The 19,734-nt window shown below is 35.8% G+C and overlaps 2 protein-coding genes across 4 annotated transcripts in view; both read left to right on the forward strand.

Moving 5' to 3' along the window:
• The window catches only part of LOC125653998 (serine/threonine-protein phosphatase 6 regulatory ankyrin repeat subunit B-like), a 1,068,599-nt gene that overhangs the window by 783,548 nt on the left and 265,317 nt on the right, over positions 1–19,734 (forward strand). The window lies entirely within an intron of this gene.
• Positions 11,738–19,734, forward strand: part of LOC125654500 (uncharacterized) — a 53,434-nt gene continuing 45,437 nt past the window's right edge. For all 3 annotated transcript variants that reach the window (XM_056142834.1, XM_056142835.1, XM_056142836.1), the window contains exon 1: positions 11,738–11,882. In XM_056142834.1, coding sequence (XP_055998809.1) covers positions 11,854–11,882 — 29 coding nt within the window. In that variant the 5' untranslated portion in view covers positions 11,738–11,853. The remainder of the gene's footprint in view (positions 11,883–19,734) is intronic.

Raw genomic sequence — 19,734 nt, forward strand, 5'->3', positions numbered from 1 at the left:
TCATAAAACACCTATTGAGAATGTTACATCGGCAGATTGAATTTAAAAAAGATTAATAAAGTACTTCAAATTCAGATATAAACGTTATATTTGTTCGGAATAGTAATAATTTTTTTCTCTGCCAAAGAAAGAAAACAAAAAAGAAGTTCGCCTATATATAGCCTGTATACTTTTATTTTTCCGTGATCCGGATCCCGGGCCTCGCGGGGTTTTCTGAAAGGGTGCACGGAGAACATCAACGAAAACGAACAAACACAGCTTCACCGTGACTGTCACAGCGAACGCTTGTATTTTACATCTTTAAAACGACCTGATGTCAGAAGAAGAAGACGCCCTGGATCCCCTGTTGCAGGATTACCCAAATGATCATGCATTCAGTATAAATACGTACATGTAAGTTGATGTAGCCACACAGGCCGACTAAAAAGGGGGGGAAATGCGGTTTTGTTATGAAAAATTCACGATTAATTAACCGCGATTTGATGCCATGCTTTGTCGTTTCATGAAAGAAAATATTTATATTTTATGATATCTAAAACAAGTGAATAACACCCTGTCCGGGTCCGGCAGTTTGATTAACACCCCCCCCCCCTTTTCCCCAGAATTATCTCCTTACCTGACGCGCGAGTGTAAGAAGGGGTTATATTTAGTGTATAATAGGATGGGGTGGTTTTAATCAGACTGGGCATTAGTAGCTTATGACCATAAATTACATGTGATCCATACATGCTGGTACTTGTATGCTATGACCTGATGGGCACGTGTCCCCTTCTTGCCGGCCTCCTCCGTGGCTGAGTGGTTAGAGCATTGCGCTCAAAATCACACGGCCTCTCACCTCTGTCGGCGCGGGTTCGAATCCCGTTCGCGCCGGTAAGTGAGAAAGTTTTCCCAGTTTTCTTTCGAAAGATCGGTGGTCTCTCCCCAGGTATCTGGGTTCTCTCTTCCACCAATAAAAAAACTGGGTGCCACCAGATAACTGAAAAATTGTTGAGTTTGGCAGAAAACATCAATCAATCAATCCACTTCTTGCCTAGATTTTCTCTAATTTCGACTAAATCCACAGCCCATCAGAGTACCATACAAGGGAATTTAGACACTGGGTACCATTAAGAAGCAATTCAATTCAACTTTTATATCTGGGGTCATTCACTTTCCCTCAGAGTTTCAGTATTTTCGCTGGACTCTGTAGGTTTTAACCTGAATTTCTTCAGTATTTGCCCTCGTGTATAATATATGCTAGGCATAATGCAGATACCTACATGATACATATTTTTTTTCATTACCCACTCTGCTACTCTCGCAATGTATAATAAAATATTCGATTCATTTCTAACACATGTATGCAATCCCTTACCTTATCTTTAAATAAATGTGAGTAAATAAATTTAAGTGCGAAACTGTTCCATGCTACCGTGAAACTTAGATTTTGCTTTTTAAACATAAACCAACAATTCTTAATTGTAATTTCTTTTCTTCTTTAAAAAGGGTATTAACATCCCAATATTTAGTGGGAAGTTCCCAGGTATCATCCGCTAGCGACAGTCTACTGACAAATCCAGACATGCATTGGAAGGATGCTAATGTGGAGGACACAGGAACACCTGATCCCAGAACTGTGGCATTTCATTCGGGGTGACAACCTGGCTTTCAGTTGGTATGACTCTTTGAGGTTGAATATAGGGTTTAATCAGTATAAATTTGATTAACATTCAAATAAATCCAAATAATACATTCACAATTGGAATCATGGCATTATGGTACACTGATATGTGTGTACCATTTTACTGGGTTTTTTTGGGGGGTTTTTTTGTTGTTGTTTTTTTGCTGCATAACTAGGGATCGTATACATACAAAATGAGACAATTTCTAATTAGTTTCTAATTATAAGGTATGACACGTTTTAAGGTATGGTGGCCAATACTGATTTTATTTGCAATTTTCTTTCAGATATGGGACTCTATTATTCGGAGAACTGCAGATTTTATGATATGAGGCCGTCTTTAGGAAAAATGTGGCAGATCTGCCACATTTTTGTGGCAGATCTGCCACATCGCCCCTGGGAGGCCTTTATGGAGGGGGGTTGGTATTGTTATGGGTATATATCATTAGAGGACCTTCGTCCGCACTCGAAGGGGGGGGGGGGTTCCGATTTTCTCCCCTCACCCCTACCCCCGGGGTAGGGCTTTTTGTTGAAGCTGTCTTTTACAGAAGATTTGGTTTTCTCCATCTGTGTTGCCACCAACCATTATGCTGAGATAGTCATATCTAGGGGGAAGGGTTGCCGTTAACTTCCCAAGGAAGTTTGCAGCCTCTCACTGAAGAGGAACTGTACAGGTATTACTAGTTTTAAAAACCGATATTGTGGCAGTGATTTCCAGTTTCAAAAGAATAATAAAATGCATAGTAAAAATATTACCTTTACCAAAATTAATCTGGCTGTGAATGTACATGTAACTCATTTATTAAATGTGTACTACAATTACCACTGATAAAATTTCATAAGTAATTAAATGCATACTTTTCAGAGGACCTTGATTATCGAAAACATTTACAGAGCCAATTTGAGTATTCAAAAGCTTTGACAATACATTAGTATTTAGGACTAAGTATTAAGAAATACTTTTTTTCCAGATTTTTGTGCATTATCTTATACACGCCTGCTGTGAAGTTCCAGTCGATAGACAGATATTGGTCAACGCATGCCCCTGTCGGAACAACTCGTTATCAAGAATTATGTCTATAAATAGGTTTCAAGAGGTTGAATATAAGAACATTTTTGTTAAATATGATGCAAGTACATTTAAATCTAGTGATTGAAAGTAAGTACTTGAACATTCGTTTATGTTGAACTTGGAGAAGAAAAATGGTTAGTACTTTTTGATAACATTTGATAAGGTGTTGTTGCTTAGCAACCAAATATAATTGAATAAAAAAAATAGATTATTTTAGATTAACAATAATTGAAAGATCTTTGTTTTAATGTTGCAATACTTATTCTATTTAATGGAACATAATGGCAAAACGTCATATTATTAGAAAATGATGGACAAGTATATAAAGTACGAAGTTTCCATTTGATGACCTTTGACCTTAATTCTCTTGATTATATTTTTTGTTAAAAACCTTTTAAAATGATTAAGATCTATTTAAAGATTATATTTTTAAAATAATGTGACATTTACTAATCATCATGGATTGTAATTACGTTTAAATTGTGTCGAATGGATGCAGAAAGGCAAATTATGGTCAAAATTGTACTATGAGTGTTGTTACTTAGCAACCAAAAATATTTTGTTTGTCAATAAAATTGATTAGTTTGATTTTGTTCTTTTTGTAGTATATTAAAAGGCACATTAGCTCATACATTTAGAATTTCCTATTTTTGATTCTAATCTAGTGAGAGGGGTCGTAATATATATATTTCAGAGAAAACAGATTGCAAAAATGTGCACTTATATGACCTTTGACCCCGTAGACCTATTTGAGGTCATGGGATACATTGACAAATTTTATAAGAAATTGTTCCCTGTCCAATTCCTAACAAAATTACATGTCATATGCCTACCCCAAATCGTGATCCATGCAGATTTAAATCGATTTAAAAATACTGTCATTTAGTCTTTAAAAACCTCTAAAATGTGCCGGTAGAGAAAGGGTTAAGGTATTCCATGTATAATGAAAGGATAATGAACAATTTTGAAGAATTTAGATCAACATAAATGTTTATATTTAAATAATGATGAAAGTGAAGCAGATGAAATTCACATGACTGGTAAATGATTAGAAGCTGACCTTTTTGCACTTAAGATTTTTTGGAAGAGTTGTCTGCCCTTTGTAAAAATAAGAAAAATCTCATTTTCTAAAAATGTGTGTGGTCAATGATTAATTTTATTTCATATTTTCATTAAAAGAAAGTGTATGTAACTTTCTACCAAGAGATTGGTATGAAAATATAATTTCTTTTTAAAATATTGTAATAAAACATGCTTTTCCCATATACTTCAATGTTAAATTCTAGGTGAAATAAATCAAGCAGTAAACAAAATTTTGAAAATTCCTATGGTGGATTATTTTTATTCGATGAACCCTTTAAAATGATACCATGATTACAAAAATTCCACCATCCATTTATTAGATATGAGATATGGTCATTATACATTGAAATAATTATACAGACTGCTTCAGTAAAAACACCAAACCGACAATTATGTTTATTAATTGAGTTTTACAATCTATTTAACAATATTGTTTCTACATTTATTTGACACGTTCACTCTGTGTACCACAACGACGACTCTCACAATGCAGATAATACATGTAATTATGGTGTAGATTTAATGCGATAAATACACAGCATATTCGCTTGAAATAAAACACGCTTTAACACTGTAGTGACAACTAATTTCCATGGTGATTCGTAATCCACTAATGGTAAATACCATGATAAAAAGGAGAAATCGAATTTTAAATGGTGCATGTAATATATTTATATTCAACGGTTTTGACAAAAGTTATGGGTATTCACAATTATTGTGCTCTCTTCATGTACATGTAGCTAGTCCCGAAACACTAAAAACAACTTGAAAAAGTTGTCTTCCTCTTTGCCTCTAAACATTACTTAATATTTTGTAACTTTTTAGGTCACCTGAGTAAACTCAGGTGACCTACCGGTATTGCATTTGGTCTGCGTCCGTCGTCGTCCGTTAACAATATCTTCCCAGAAACTACTGGGCCAATCTTGACCAAATTTTATATGTAGCATCTGTAGGTGACGGACACCGGAAATTGTAAATTTCATGACCCCCCCCCCCCCCCACCCAAAGGGGCCTTAATATAGGGGTTAAAAACTGCAAAATTTATGTAAATCTTTAAAGATCTTCTAATGCTGAGCAAGGAAGCTTCTACCAAAATTGTAAAATTTCATGATCCCCGGGTTAGGGTTTCTGACCCCAGGGTCGGGCCAAACTTACTATATAGTGTTTATGTGTAAAACACTTAAATAACATCTCCTTTTGTGTTATTGATACTAAATTGAAACTAAAGTCAGGATGGGGCCAAAATACTGTAATGGGGAATCATTTCACGGGTTGTTATTTTCGCGAGTTTTCCACTTTAGACACATTCACGGGTTCATAAATTCCCGGATTCGAATCACTATAAGCTTCCCACTTTTTTGAACACATTGTGTATTAAAGAATGATAAAAATATTCACGGTTTCTTAAATTTGATTTGTCTAGAGAGCGAATATAGCGAAAATTTCCACCGCGATTTATTTCCCCCCTTACAGTAGTCAGTTATTAAATGTGTGAACAATAGAAATTTTTAACTTCTTCTTGATAACTATCATTCCAATTCTTTTCAATTTGGTATGAAGCATCTTTGGAATAAGGGGGTATAAATTGTAAAGTTCAGGATTCCTGCACCCCTGGGGCCCTAGGGGCGGACAAAGACTTCCCAAAATTGACCAATTTTCAAAAACATCTTCTTCTCTACAATCGCACGTGTTTAAGAGCAGGAAGGCCTCTACCAAAATTACAGATTTCACGATCCCCGGGGTAGGGGTTTTGACTCCAGGGCCGGGCCAAACTTACTAGATAGTGTTTATGTGTAAAACACTTAAATAACATCTCCTTTAGTTTTATTGATACTAAATTAAAACTAAATGGATATTTAGAAAGAGCAGATAGTCCTTTACTAGAATTGTAAATTTGATTATCCAAGGGGTAGATGTTGTGGTATCAGGGTGGGGCCAAAATAGTCAGTTATTAAATGTGTGAACAATAGAAATGTTTAACTTCTTCTTGATAACTATCATTTCAATTCTTTTCAAATTTGATATGAAGCATCTATAGAACAGGGGGGGGGGGCATAAATTGTAAAGTTCAGGATTCCTGTATCCCTAGGGGCGGGGCAAAGACTTCCCAAAATTGACAAATTTTCAAAAATCTTCTTCTCTACAACTGCACGTGTTTAAGAGCAGGAAGGTCTCTACCAAAATTATAAATTTCATGACCCCCGGGTTAGGGGTTCTAACTACAGGGCGGGGCCAAACTTACTACATTTGTAAATAGTGTTTATGTGTAAAACTAAATAATATCTCCTTTAGTGCTAGTGATGTCAAATTGAAACTAAATGGGTATTTAGAAAGAGCACGTAGTCCTTTACCAAAATTGTAAATTTGATGATCCCAGGTGTAGGGTTTTGATATTAGGGTGGGGCCAAACTTAGTATATAGTATTTATGTGTAAGTTTGCTGATACTGTATAAAATCTAAATGAATATTTAGGAATAACAGAAAAGGATGTACAAAAAATGGTGCATTTCACAACCCAGGACTTTGACTCTTAGGATGGGTCATGCTCCATTTATGCAGGTAAACTGCATAATTTTTAAAAACTGTCCTACACAGAGAGAGGTAGCTACTAATTTTTAAAAACTATTTTGGTTGTTTACATGAGAACATTTTGTATCATAACAACATGGCAAACATGCACTTCCGTATGACGTCATTGCATGACTGTTATAAATTCATCATGGATATACCTCAGTAGAAAATGGATAGGTAGCACACTACCCCAGGATTTAAATATTGGTCTAACTGGCGATAATGACGGTAAAACACCCATAGTTTATCAGAATTACTGATAGAATCCTTCCACTTTCAGTAAGAAATAATTATTAAACATTTAAAGACGAACCCATCTAGCCCATGTTTTACATTTTGCACTGATGCTATGCAGTTTTCTTTTAAAGGTTTCTTAACAGACGATTTTATCAGTAATTTCCGTGTACATTAGTTTATGACCTTTCACACAGTGTATAAAAAGTCCCTAAAAGTGTGCGGCGAAGTGTGTTACTTTGCAGTTTTTTTTTCAGTGTGTGACAAAGGAAAATCGGATCGACATGCTAAATGGAATGTTTTCCATTAGAATAAGTAATGCCGGCTTGTGATTTCCATGGAAATACGACTGCTTCAATTTAATGTAAATAGGATTTATTTTTATCACAAATGAAGTACAGCAAGTCACAACAGGGGATGCTTACTCCTCCTAGGCACCTGATCCCACCTCTGGTGTGTCCAGGGGTCCGTGTTTGCCCAACTATCTATTTTATATTGCTTGTAGGAGTTATGAGATTGATCACTGTTCGTTATCTTCACCTTGCATTACTGGCTTTTAAAACTTTTTTCGAATGCGAATAAAGAAATGACTTGTCTTTGCCTAGATATTGTCTATTTTTTTTTTTTATCGAACTTGAATATGTAAAATGTTTATCATATTATATGTGATGAACAAATTTTAATTACCTTTAAACTATGCCAAACACAACTCAGTGTTTTTCATATTTCGATGCTTCTCCTTCAATACAAACCCTGTCCGTGTCTCTAGAATAAGATTATGCTAAAAGCTTTTTTTAATCAAGATTAACAAGCATGCGAAGATATTTCGATATAGATCAAAATTTGCAGGCGGTCAAGTCTTTTACACGTAGACATTGAAATAGAAAAAGATTTTATGAACACTTCTCAAATTTATATGGTATTACCGGTGTATATTTAATTTAAAGTAAACACTGAAAGTTTTACCAGAGACATATATAACAGAAATTAACAACTTCTCCAAGTCTCGTATTATACAATTTATATTTTTTAATACTATCATAGCAACCTCAATAATTATTTTTCTGGTATAATTTCAGTTAATTTTGAAATGTATGAGTGGAGTATGAATGGTTGGTATGAGTGATCATATATCCATTGTACATCTTGCCTTTAAAAGTATATATTATGATGCACTTAACTTCTATTTGTACAATGGACAATGCTAATAAAAAAAAGTATCGTATTATCTCGCGGTCCCGTTTTTCGGTAAAAATGAATTGCATATTACATGCAAGGTGAAGATAACGAACAGTGATCAATTTCATAACTCCTATAAGCAATACAAAATAGATAGTTGGGCAAACATTGACCCCTGGACACACCAGAGGTGGGATCAGGTGTCTAGGAGGAGTAAGCATCCCCTGTTTACCGGTCACACCCGCCGTGAGCCCTATATCCTGATCAGGTAAACGGAGTTATCCGCAGTCAAAATCAGTGTGCCAAGAACGGCTTAACAATCCGTATGAAACACGTCAGACAGCATTTGACCCAATGGTAGTTGTATTGACGAACTAGATCGTTATATAACGACCATAGAATTTGCAAAATGCTGGCTTCAATCGAGACTGTTGAAACCCCTGTACCATCAACTTGTTTGTCAGTAGCTCACCTCGATTTAAAAACTGACTTTACGTAGAACAAGCTCTTGCATATCGAATCAGTTGAGAGATATAAACGCCATATGCATGTGATAATGGACTATTGCTACATAAATATGAGAAGTTGACGATGGAGAAGCTGAAACGATCCCGTTTGTCATACAGTTGAGTTGTCAGTTTGCCTTTAATGTCTACTTTCAGTAAAATATTTAAGTATGAAGCAGAAGTGGACGACTCTGTGGTGTCCTTTATTTCGAACTCACATGTATATATCAAATCGACATAGGAATGAAAGTTATTATTGTTAATAGACAAAACCTCATCAATATATCTAAATGTCGAATTGAAGACCACAGCGAGAGATTTTTTAATCTCACGTTGACGTTTTTGAATAAATTCTGTTTCATATGAATATAGAAACAGGTCAGCTAACAAAGGAGCACAATTCGTGCCATGGGAATTCCAACAGACTGTTGGAAAACCTGATCACCAAAGACCACGAAGATATTGTACATCTTAATAATAAAAAATATCAAATTCAAACCTTCCAAATCCTATCACGAAAATATTCAAGATTCAGTATTTTCAGAAAATGTTTCTCTTCAAAGTAAAATGAAAGTGAAGTTTCTCAAGGCGACGCATGATTCAAACTCGACAAAATCAGCGAGATTTCAGCGAAAAGTTACTATTCGCCGACTTTTTGGTACTAGTAGATTTGTTGATTATCAACTCATTTCAAAACTTGTTACGTTCGATTCCAATCCATGATAGGAGTGAATTAAACTTAATCAGCGTCAATTTATCAAAATACGGTAATAAATGACGATTTATAGGTGGGACTATCACGTATTTTAAGTTGTAAACACGCCGCCGTAAGACGTATTTATCGCTGTTATATATATCTCTGCTTATATGTATAAAATCTCAGTTTGGGCCATCTACTGTTTATCAGGCATGCATGCATATATTCAGTCACGTACCGAAATTCGATTTCTTCATGAAGAAATAAATTGATATTTAAGTCTCCCGAACGAAGTTTGGAGAATTACTGTTTTTTGCTCGTTTCTTCTTCCTCTTTTTCTTCCGCTTCTTTCTCGCGCCTAAAACTGTCCGACACCGTTCTCCGTAACCAGTTAATTAAAGTAATAGATATTCAAGGATATGATAGGCCAATATATCTAGATGTGTAAAAACGTTTTTTGTTTTCAGATTCAGATTTCAGACTAAGGTACATTTTGGGGGGATCAAATGGGGGTTGGATTTAACATAGAACTCTATGGGGGGGGGGGGGGGGATTGATTCCCAAATTCAACAGATATAACTTGGTAAATATGATAGAGTCCTGGGGTCTTCAGAAATGAAGTGACACAAGTTTTACTGAAGAGAAAAGGGGATTGTTTTTAATTCAAACTCAAAGTCTTCGTGATCTTGATTTGTCAAATGAAGTTAGTGGGTAAGAAAGTAAGTAATTTTTATTTAAAGTCCTAACTATTTACAAGAAGCAAGTAACATGAGCTGAAAAGCTCTTTAACCGACTATATACATGTAGCATAAAACACCTAGCAGAAATGGTGTATATATATGTCAAGGGTTAAATAATGTTTTATAAAGATTTCCCCGAGTTCAGATACATACGGCTGCCTTCCTTGTCCCGCCCGAGGTGCGGGCGGTATATGAGGAGAGCTAATCACCCGGCAGACTTGGAAATGTGTCCCTACGGTGTTAGATCTTGACAGGTCCCCCACCGATACCTATACCTCGCCCGGTACCCGCTAGTAATGTGACACAGGCATAAAGGAAAGTGTTCAATTGACCGTGTGTAAAGGAAAGTGTTCAATTGACCGTGTGTAAAAGAAAGTGTTCAATCCCCTGTGTGTAAAGGAAAATGTTCAATTGCCTGTGTGTAAAGGAAAGTGTTCAATTGACCGTGTGTAAAGGAAAGTGTTCAATTGCCTGTGTGTAAAGGAAAGTGTTCAATTGACCGTGTGTAAAGAAAAGTGTTCAATTGCCTGTGTGTAAAGGAAAGTGTTCAATTGACAGTGTGTAAAGGAAAGTGTTCACTTGATAAGCAAAAATTCAAGGAGTGAATAAAACTATATTTCACAAATTTCGACCGCAGCAATGTCTTCTATGTTGTTTTTAGTACCAAATAGTAAATTTTCGTACTAAAATACCAATAACTGTAGAAGTGTTCAGTTGCAGGTGGGGAGTTAAGGTGTTCATTTGACACGCGTTACACGTATGTGTGTGTGTGTTTATTTTTCCCCCAGTGATATCGTGTGTGTATTTTATGTATATATTTTATATTGTGTTATCTATTTTTCTATTCTCTCATTTATCTGTCTGTGAATATGTTTTATACAGGACCACAATGTAAACTAGTCATTTGTACTAAGTGTGTTATCCTGTCTAAATAAAAGAATTTATTATAATTATGATAATGAGTAAATTAAATCCCGTGACATATACATGCACTGTCATCAAACAAACACATTTTTAAATAAAAATTTACAAAAGACACATACTATATGAACAAAAAAATGAAAAAATAAAACAGAACAGACATATACGGAAGAATCAGGGATAAGAAGCGGGTAAGATACACAGCACTGACACAGCTGGGAAACAAACATGCATAGATATACAGGAACTATATAAAACACAGATACATATTATTTGACTCCACTTTTGGCACTCTGTTTTTCCCTAAAATAGCTCTAGCAAGTTTATCGTTATTTCGGATTTCAAACATTTCGGTTGAGCATCACTGAAGAGACTTTATTTGTCCAATCTAATTAAAATTAGATGTTAGATGTATGCGAGTACGCGAGCAGATCTAACATCTAATTTTAATTAGATTGTTATTTGTCGAAATGCGCACCTGGTGCATCAAAATTGGTACCGTATACGTTTTACATACATCTAGAAGAATTAAGGGTAAGATACACAGAACTAACACAGTTGGAAAAGTAAAATTTAACGGGTGACAATAATATTTTAGATTTAAAATTTAAGACTTAGGCAGGAAAACCTGGAGTCTGCATGAGCATGGATTTTGTCAAGGGAGGAAAATAGTAGTACTCAGAAAAAGCCACTTTTATACTGCTAGTACTTCGTTTGGGAGACTTTATAATTCGTTGATTATAATCATATCTTGTTATATATCAGTCTTCACAAAAAATGTTCTAATTAAAACACTGTAGATCTAGTTAGTCATCCGGGCTCGATATTTAAATGACTTAAATTATTTACATTCAATATAAGTTACATGTATTTACATACATGCACTCTGTAAATATTGTCAAATGAATTGTATTATAGTGATCCAAGACACGTAATTGCAGTAAGTTTTGGGGAAAAAACAAATTGGGGGGAGGGGGAAGGGGCGCTTTGACAAGGATAAGGTATTATTCTATGAAAGTGAAACTAGGCATTCGTGGAAAACAAACCTTCAGATTTTGTTTTCGGAAATGTATCTGTCAAGCTATCTCGTCAATAACTGCGGAAGGGTAACATTTTGGGAACTTCCTGATATACGATTATAGTATGTGAGATAAACATGACATTGTACGTCTAGAAACTTAAATAACAGAATGACGGATTGTAGGGAAAAATTGATTGGGTGAGTAATGTACAATTTATATATATATATATATATATATATATATATATATATATATATATACAATTACCTTTTCGGGACCTGCTAAGCTTTACTAAATGTCTCCGTGATTCTGTTTTTAATTTTATCTTTTTACTTATACTTTTACAGATCATCGCGAAAAGTAATTATTATTATTATAGAGGGCGAAGCCCTCTCACGGCCTAAAGGGCCGTGAGAGCGGAGCTCTCCCTATAGGTAACACGTATATACATGTTTAAAAGGAAAATATAGAAAACTATTAACGGAAAATTAAATAATACCTATGGAAATTGAAAATGTTGGTTCCAATGGCGTCGATTCGAATATTAGCGAGTGGACATGTATTTCTCCATTTTGAATCTCGTCTACCCTAGTGATGTTACATAAAATCCGTAAAAGCATGTAAATCTTTTTTTTTATCATATATAATCACTCCTCGATTAACATGAGGCCAACGACAAAAATTGTTGAGTTTCCGCTAACGTTCCAGAAAAAATAGGGTAGGTAGGTAGGAAATAAATTTTTTATTTTTTTTTATTTTTTCAAAGTATGCGAAAACATTGTAAACTCTAACAAGTTCAATGATCTATTGAATTTTATACTTTCAATATAAAATTTTGCTTCAATTGCATTGCGAGTAAACTTTCAATCTTAGCATTTCACCTGTTATTGGCTGAGGATTATTTCCAGATGTTTTAGAAGAAACAATATTTTTCAATGAAACATATAGCATAAAACACAAATTAAAGTTAACTCCTTTATGCCTCTCTGCTATACAAGTACCAGATATATTGTTTCTACATTTAGATTGGTTGTAGGAGCAATACTACTATTGGATATGCTTGACAAGAAAATAATATGATGATTTTGAAAAAAATATTAAATCATCATCAAAATATCAACATCATTAACATATTTTAAGTTTATTAATTCTTTTCTGAATATACTTTTGCAATCTAAATGGAACAAGGGTAGGAAGACAGTCTGGGCAGATCCCACTTATCCTAATGGGATCCAACTCTCTTCCAGCTAAAACTTTTTACCGGACATAAATTTTTATTTTTAAAAAAAAAGTCTGCACATCTTTTTCCCCCCTTGGCTCTCACCAGCCATCAACAACTCGGATGCGTTCACTGCTTTATTTGTGGCCATTTTCATAGTGTATTCAGTTAGAACTGCAGCAGAAACCATGAATGTGCATACAAATTTGATAGACTGGACATTCAAGTGCACTATATAATGTCTCTCACTCTGCATCATGACCTCCATATAAACAATGCCCGCTAAAGCGATAGCACAAGACAGTGGCTATAAATAGCCACCGTCTAAAAACACCATAGGAGTTGGCAATTTTAACAAAAGAAAGTCTTCTATGGAAACATGACACTTGGCAACGTCTCTCGACCGTCTGTTAACTTCAAATGTCAAAGCACCGTTGCGTGAGGCAAGCATGGAGGTACAGTACTAGGTCAACCATCATGCCATGCTGTAAGTTACAAACATTATCAATGTTGTTTAAACGCTTGACACAATACCATGCAATTTTGTACATCGTTAAAGTATTTGAATGACTTCATCTCAATGTCTAACTAAAAACCAAGAACCGAGAATATATTTTTTCCGGAAAAATGACAATTTTTTTTTTCAAAATAGCGGAAAAAATTTCTAGGGTCGGGGCTATAATTTAGGGTCGGTCGGGTTAGCGGAAACACAACACATTTCATCAGTGGCCTGATCTTGTGCCATGTCTCCTATGTTTGTAAATTTGCTAAATACCGACGTTAAATATGATGTCACAATGCACTGTTTACATCAATAGCGTTATATTTCCCGAGTTCAATATACATCTATAGACGGACCAAATGTCCAAAATTAGGATGCTTTGATAAAGCAAAAACTATTGGCATTAGTATCTCTATCCAAAACAGGACAAAAAACAACCCGAAGTTAGCACGCGGACAGAGCTTTATCAAAGCATCCTAATTTTGGACATTTGGTCCGCCTATACATATATATTGAACGCGGGAAATATAACGCTATTGATGTAAACAGTGCATTGTGACGTCATATTCATCGTCGGTATTTAGCAAATTTACAAACATAGGAGACATGACACAATATCATGTTAATCGAGGAGTGATTATATATGATTAAAAAAATAAGATTTACATGCTTTTACGGATTTTATGTAACATCTCAGAACGACGTGAACTATGGTAGACGAGATTACTGCATCCCTGAGGCCTTTGGGGTGGGACAAAGACTGCCAAAACTTGACCAGTTTTCAAAAATGTTCTTTTCTACAACCGCGTACATTTAAAGAAACCTAAATGCATTGTGATGTAGAGCAGGAAGGCCTCTACCAAAATTGTAAATTTCATGATCCCCGGGGTAGTGGTTTTGACCCCAGGGCAGGGCCAAACTTACTTTACTGTGTTAATTATGTGTAAAACACTTAAAAATAACATCTTTAGTGCTGTTGATACTAAATTGAAACTAAATGGATATTTAGAAAGAGCAGGTATTCCTTTACCAAAATTGTAAATTTGAAGATCCCAGGGGTAGGGGTTTGGTATTACGGTGGGCCAAAATGGACAGTTATTAAATGTTCGAATAATAGAAATTTTTAACTTCTTGATAACTATCATTCCAATTCTTTTCAAATTTGGTATGAAGCATCTTCGGAAAGGGGGGGGGCATAAACTGTAAATTTCAGGATTCCTGCACCCCTGGGGCTTTAGGGGCGGGCAAAACTGCCAAACATTGACTAATTTTCAAAAAATTCTTCTCTACAACCGCACATGTTTAAGAAAAAACCAAATGCATAGTGACGTAGAGGAGGAAGGCCTCTACCAAGATTGTAAATTTCATGATCCCCAGGGTAGGGGTTCTGACCCCAGGATGGGGCCAAACTTAGTTTATAGTATTTGTGTGTAAGTTTGTTGATACTGTATAATGTAAATGCATACTTAGGAATAGCAGAAAAGGATGTACAAAAAATGGTTAATTTTACAAACTAGGGTTTTGACTCTGGGATGGATCCAAATTAGTCAAATGTTTTAATGTTAATACACCTATTATATTATTTAAAGCCTTTCATCAGTGTATGCACTTTTGAGGGCATTGAAGAACACATCTTCTTTTATACTGTTGCTGAACATTAGAATTTAGCTTAGATATTCAGAACAGAATTTTTTTTCTAAATTTCATAGCCCTTGGGAGTAGTAATACTTTTTCACTAGTACTCAGGTGACTGATAAGGTCTGTGGGCCTCTTGTTTAGAAATGAATATCTAATCTGAAAATGCAACAATTCTTTAAGGAAATAACCAGAAAAGAAAAAAATGGTCTGCATAATCATGTATATATGCTTTTGTGGTATCCTTTATACATGTACATTGTATATGCATGTACTTGGTCTACTTAAAACCCCGAGGATCGTCATAAAAAATATACAGGTCAACTTAAAACCTCCAAAGTATTTACAAAATATTAAGGAGACCAGGAAATATGTATATTTATAACGAAACAATATTTAGTGTCGATATGGCTATACTTATATTTTTGAAGCCTTAATGCCTCAGAATAAGTGCAGTCACCTTAATTACTTAATGCCCAACTTCACCTTATATATATATATATATATATATATATATATATATATATATATATATATACTACTCAAAATTTGATAACGATCATAGATATTTTTCTGTTTAAAAAATTAATAACTGCATAACTGGCAATATTGTGTCCAAGTGAAATCAAAAACGTCTTCAACAAACTTGCACGTGCATTTCATGCCATGGGAAATGCGTTTCTCATCACAGTTTATGCTTTTGCTACCATTGCACGATTTTCACTCAGGCATCGGTGTCTGATTCTTTCTAAAATTTCAAACTCACTTGAGTGTTTAGACTACATTTATCAACACAATGCCCCCTCAACGTGTAAGGCGTCGCCTGACGACAGAACAACTGGGCAGATGTATTGGAATGTTTGACGCTGGCTATTCACAACGTGACGTTGCAAATGCACTAAACGTCAGCCAGAGCGTTGTAAACAGGGCCTGGAACCGACCGCAAACTTTTGATACAGCAGCACACCGACATGGGGGTGGTCGTCAGAGGTCGACAACCCAACGCCAAGACCATTTTGTGGCTCTTCAGGCACGACACCATCCCTTCTGGACAGCAACCAGCCTACGTAACGACCTCCTGAACGCCTCGGGGGTGAATGTGTCCACTCAGACGATACAGAATCGGCTTTACAATACAGGTCTCAACTCGAGAAGGGCATGTGTTCGAGTCCCTCTGACTGTTCGACACCGGCGGGAGCGATTGGACTGGGCTGAAGATGATGTCACTTGGACACAGAACGATTGGGTTCAAGTTCTGTTCACCGATGAGTCCAGGTATTGTTTGGACTTTACAGACAGGAGGCACCGAGTGTGGCGACGACAACGTGAACGTTTCCATGATGCCAATATCAGTGAACATGACCGTTATGGTGGTGGTTCCATCATGGTCTGGGGTGGAATCAGCAGGGATGGAAGAACAGATCTTCATGTCCTGGAGAGAGGAACAATGACGGGGGTGCGGTACCGGGATGAGATCCTCGATGTTTATTTCAGACCCTACGCTGGTGCTGTTGGCCCAGAGTTCATCCTGATAGATGATAACGCCCGTCCTCATCGCGCCAGGGTGGTGGAACAGTACCTTCAGCAGGAGACAATTGTCCGTATGGACTGGCCAGCACGCTCGCCGGACTTGAACCCGATTGAGCATGTATGGAACATGCTGCAGGTTGCCCTTTCACGCCGTAGAGCACAACCCACGATTTTGGCAGAGCTCGGAAACGCCCTCGTGGAAGAGTGGAACAACCTTCCCATTGGAAACATCCGGGTGCTTATTGACAGCATGGCTCGACGTTGTCAAGCCGTCATTGATGCAATGGGGGCCATACCCGGTATTGACACTTCATCGACTAAGTGTAATGATGGACTATCCCCAAAAACTGTGTAATTTTTTTCTCTGGTTTGCTGTTAACTTTTTGTAATGAAATGCCTTTTGGTGTTGTTATCAGATTTCAAGCATTCCGTATTGATAAAAGTTCATGCCGTTCAAGAATTTTCATTCATAACCTGAGTAAACACGTTTCTGAGTCAAATTTATGTCTTTTGTTATGTTAGTGGTAAATTACACACATATAACTTAGTGATCCTTATCAAATTTTGAGTAGTATATATATATATATATATATAGATAGATAGATAGATAGAAAAATAAATAGATAGATAAAAATCTTCATATAAAAACGATATATATGGGCCTAGTCAAAACTATATAACTAACACTGAACACCTACACATTTTTATGCTGATTATGTTGTAAGCCAATCGCACATAGAAGCCAAGCGCAACGATGTGCGATTGGTTGTAGACCAAAGTGTTTATGTGTTTATGACACGGCACAGTGTTCCCGGGAGGATCCAGGTTAGAATAGGTCCTCAGTGCCCCTTGCTTGTCATAAGAGGTGACTAAATGGGGCGGTACTTCGGATGAGACCGCAAAAACCGAGGCCCCGTGTCACAGCAGGTGTGGCACGATAAAGATCCCTCCCTGCTCAAAGGCCGTAAGCGCTGAGCATACATGTAGGCCAAAATTTGCAGCCCTTCACTGGCAATGGTGATGTCTCCACACGAGTGAACGATTCTCGAGAGGGACGTTAAATAATATACAATCAATTAATCAATACGTTTAACACGACCAAGGAACAAACAAGATTTGAACCTACAACTACCCGATCATGATCTGAACGTTTTAACCACACAGTCAGAATTGAAATATACATATGTAGGTTTATAAACGTTGACGATATATCAAATAAAATAAAAATTGTTGAATCACGCAAGTGTATAGTATTTTGATTAAGGACATGCGGGACGATGTGGCCAAAAATAACTCGTCAATGAATATTTTTTCTTTTTTTCATGAAGCACCATCAGGATGTCCTGTACAATGTGTATAAATTTCATGGCCACTTTCTAGGTATACAAGGGAGATAATAAGCTTTGAATTACCCCCCTTTTCGAAAATTGTGAATTTTACAAGATTATCCGATTTTCATTTCAAAAAAATGATTTGATGGAATTTTTATCTATATCTTTTACAATAATTTTTAGAATATATGTAAAATATAAAATATATAATAATAAAATGCTTAAACATAACCATATAATAAGAAATTGGGAAAATTTAAGGATTTGGGGTGGAAATTGGTACTCAAAAACAGGGTAGTCTAGATACTAAATGAAGCACTGCTCAAAAACTTGTCAATGAATTTTTTTGCAAACACTGCAATTAAAAGCTATTCATATACCCAACTTCCTGTAGAAATATGAAGGGGTGAAGCTAATCTTGATTTTGAGGTAGGCGTCCTTGAAGTTATACATTGATATGTTCACTTGGGGTTAGGCTTGGCGAAATATTTGTTATTAATAACTTTCAAGCTTATATTCTTTTCATGAACAACTACTGTTAAAAGTAATGGGGGATGGGACAGTCTCAATTTATTTGCACTACAAAATTTAAAAAAAAAAAAAAAGCTCATTGTCAAAGACGGGGGAGGGGGGTGCAAGGGGGAGGGGGGCTAATTCTTCGTGCCTGTTTTGGAATACATTGTTAGAAAATATATTTGTTTTGAACCTATTGAAATATTTAGAATTTTCATAATTATGGAACAAAAATTGAGTAAATGGAAACAAATTAAAATTCAGGTGTTTTTTTTAAATATACATGTATATATTAAACATGGCTTCGAACAAAACGTCTAGTCTAGCTCTAAACAATACGTCTTCTTCAAACCACGGGTTAGGTCTAGTTAAGGTCAATATGAGCTACTACTTCTTTACTAGATTAACAGCATTTCCGCGGCCATGGTAGCTAGTGTCGCTTGACTCGATCGTCTCCATGCTATTTTTCAAAGTATTTATGTATCGCACATGTTGTGACTTTGCACCTTTTTCTTTTTCACACGTCTGCTTCTCGCATACATTCCGACGTGTGTCATATTTTTTAAGTTAGTTACCATTTCCATAGCAGTGTTTCGTAAAGTTAATAAAAATAATTTGGAATATGAAATAGTTTCAGAGATAAAGCGTATTTATATTTACATGAAAATGCTTGCAAAAATTAAACATTCCTAGTATGGACGTTAATATTTGACCAAAAGTAACGACTGCCGTCATAAGGGGGGGGGGGGATTTTTCGCAAACAAGGATCGATTATAAAAGCACCTGAATAGTTTGTACGTCTCCCAAGCAAGATTCAGAGAAATGTGTGTCCAGATCTAGTTTCACACTACTATAGTGAATATCAACAAACGATCATCATCTTACACTTGCGCTGAGTCATTGTTTACAGACGGTTGACTTTCTTTTGGTAAATGCCTAGAGATGCAAATTGCATGTGCATGTAGGAGCGATTTCGGTGACTATAAATTGTAGGCTATAGTATCAAAATTATTGTGGCGCATACTATACATATATTTAATATATGCAATGTATACATATGAAAAAGAGACTTGTAATCACTATGAAATAAAATGAAAATTATCATTTGACAAGAATTCAATCAACAAATTTACACAAAACACTTGACAGCGGTAGCAAATTACAACAAAACATGATGACATTTTCCCCGCGATACAACGTCGTGACGTACTTTTTTTTATTATGACGTCGTATAGTGTGTCTGTACAGTATTGTGATTTTTCTCGGGAAGCTTAACTACACTGCGTCCGGTTCTAAATTTATAATAAATTCGCAACCAT

The sequence above is a fragment of the Ostrea edulis genome, chromosome 7, assembly GCF_947568905.1.
Source record: "Ostrea edulis chromosome 7, xbOstEdul1.1, whole genome shotgun sequence".
NCBI classification, from domain to species: domain Eukaryota; kingdom Metazoa; phylum Mollusca; class Bivalvia; order Ostreida; family Ostreidae; genus Ostrea; species Ostrea edulis.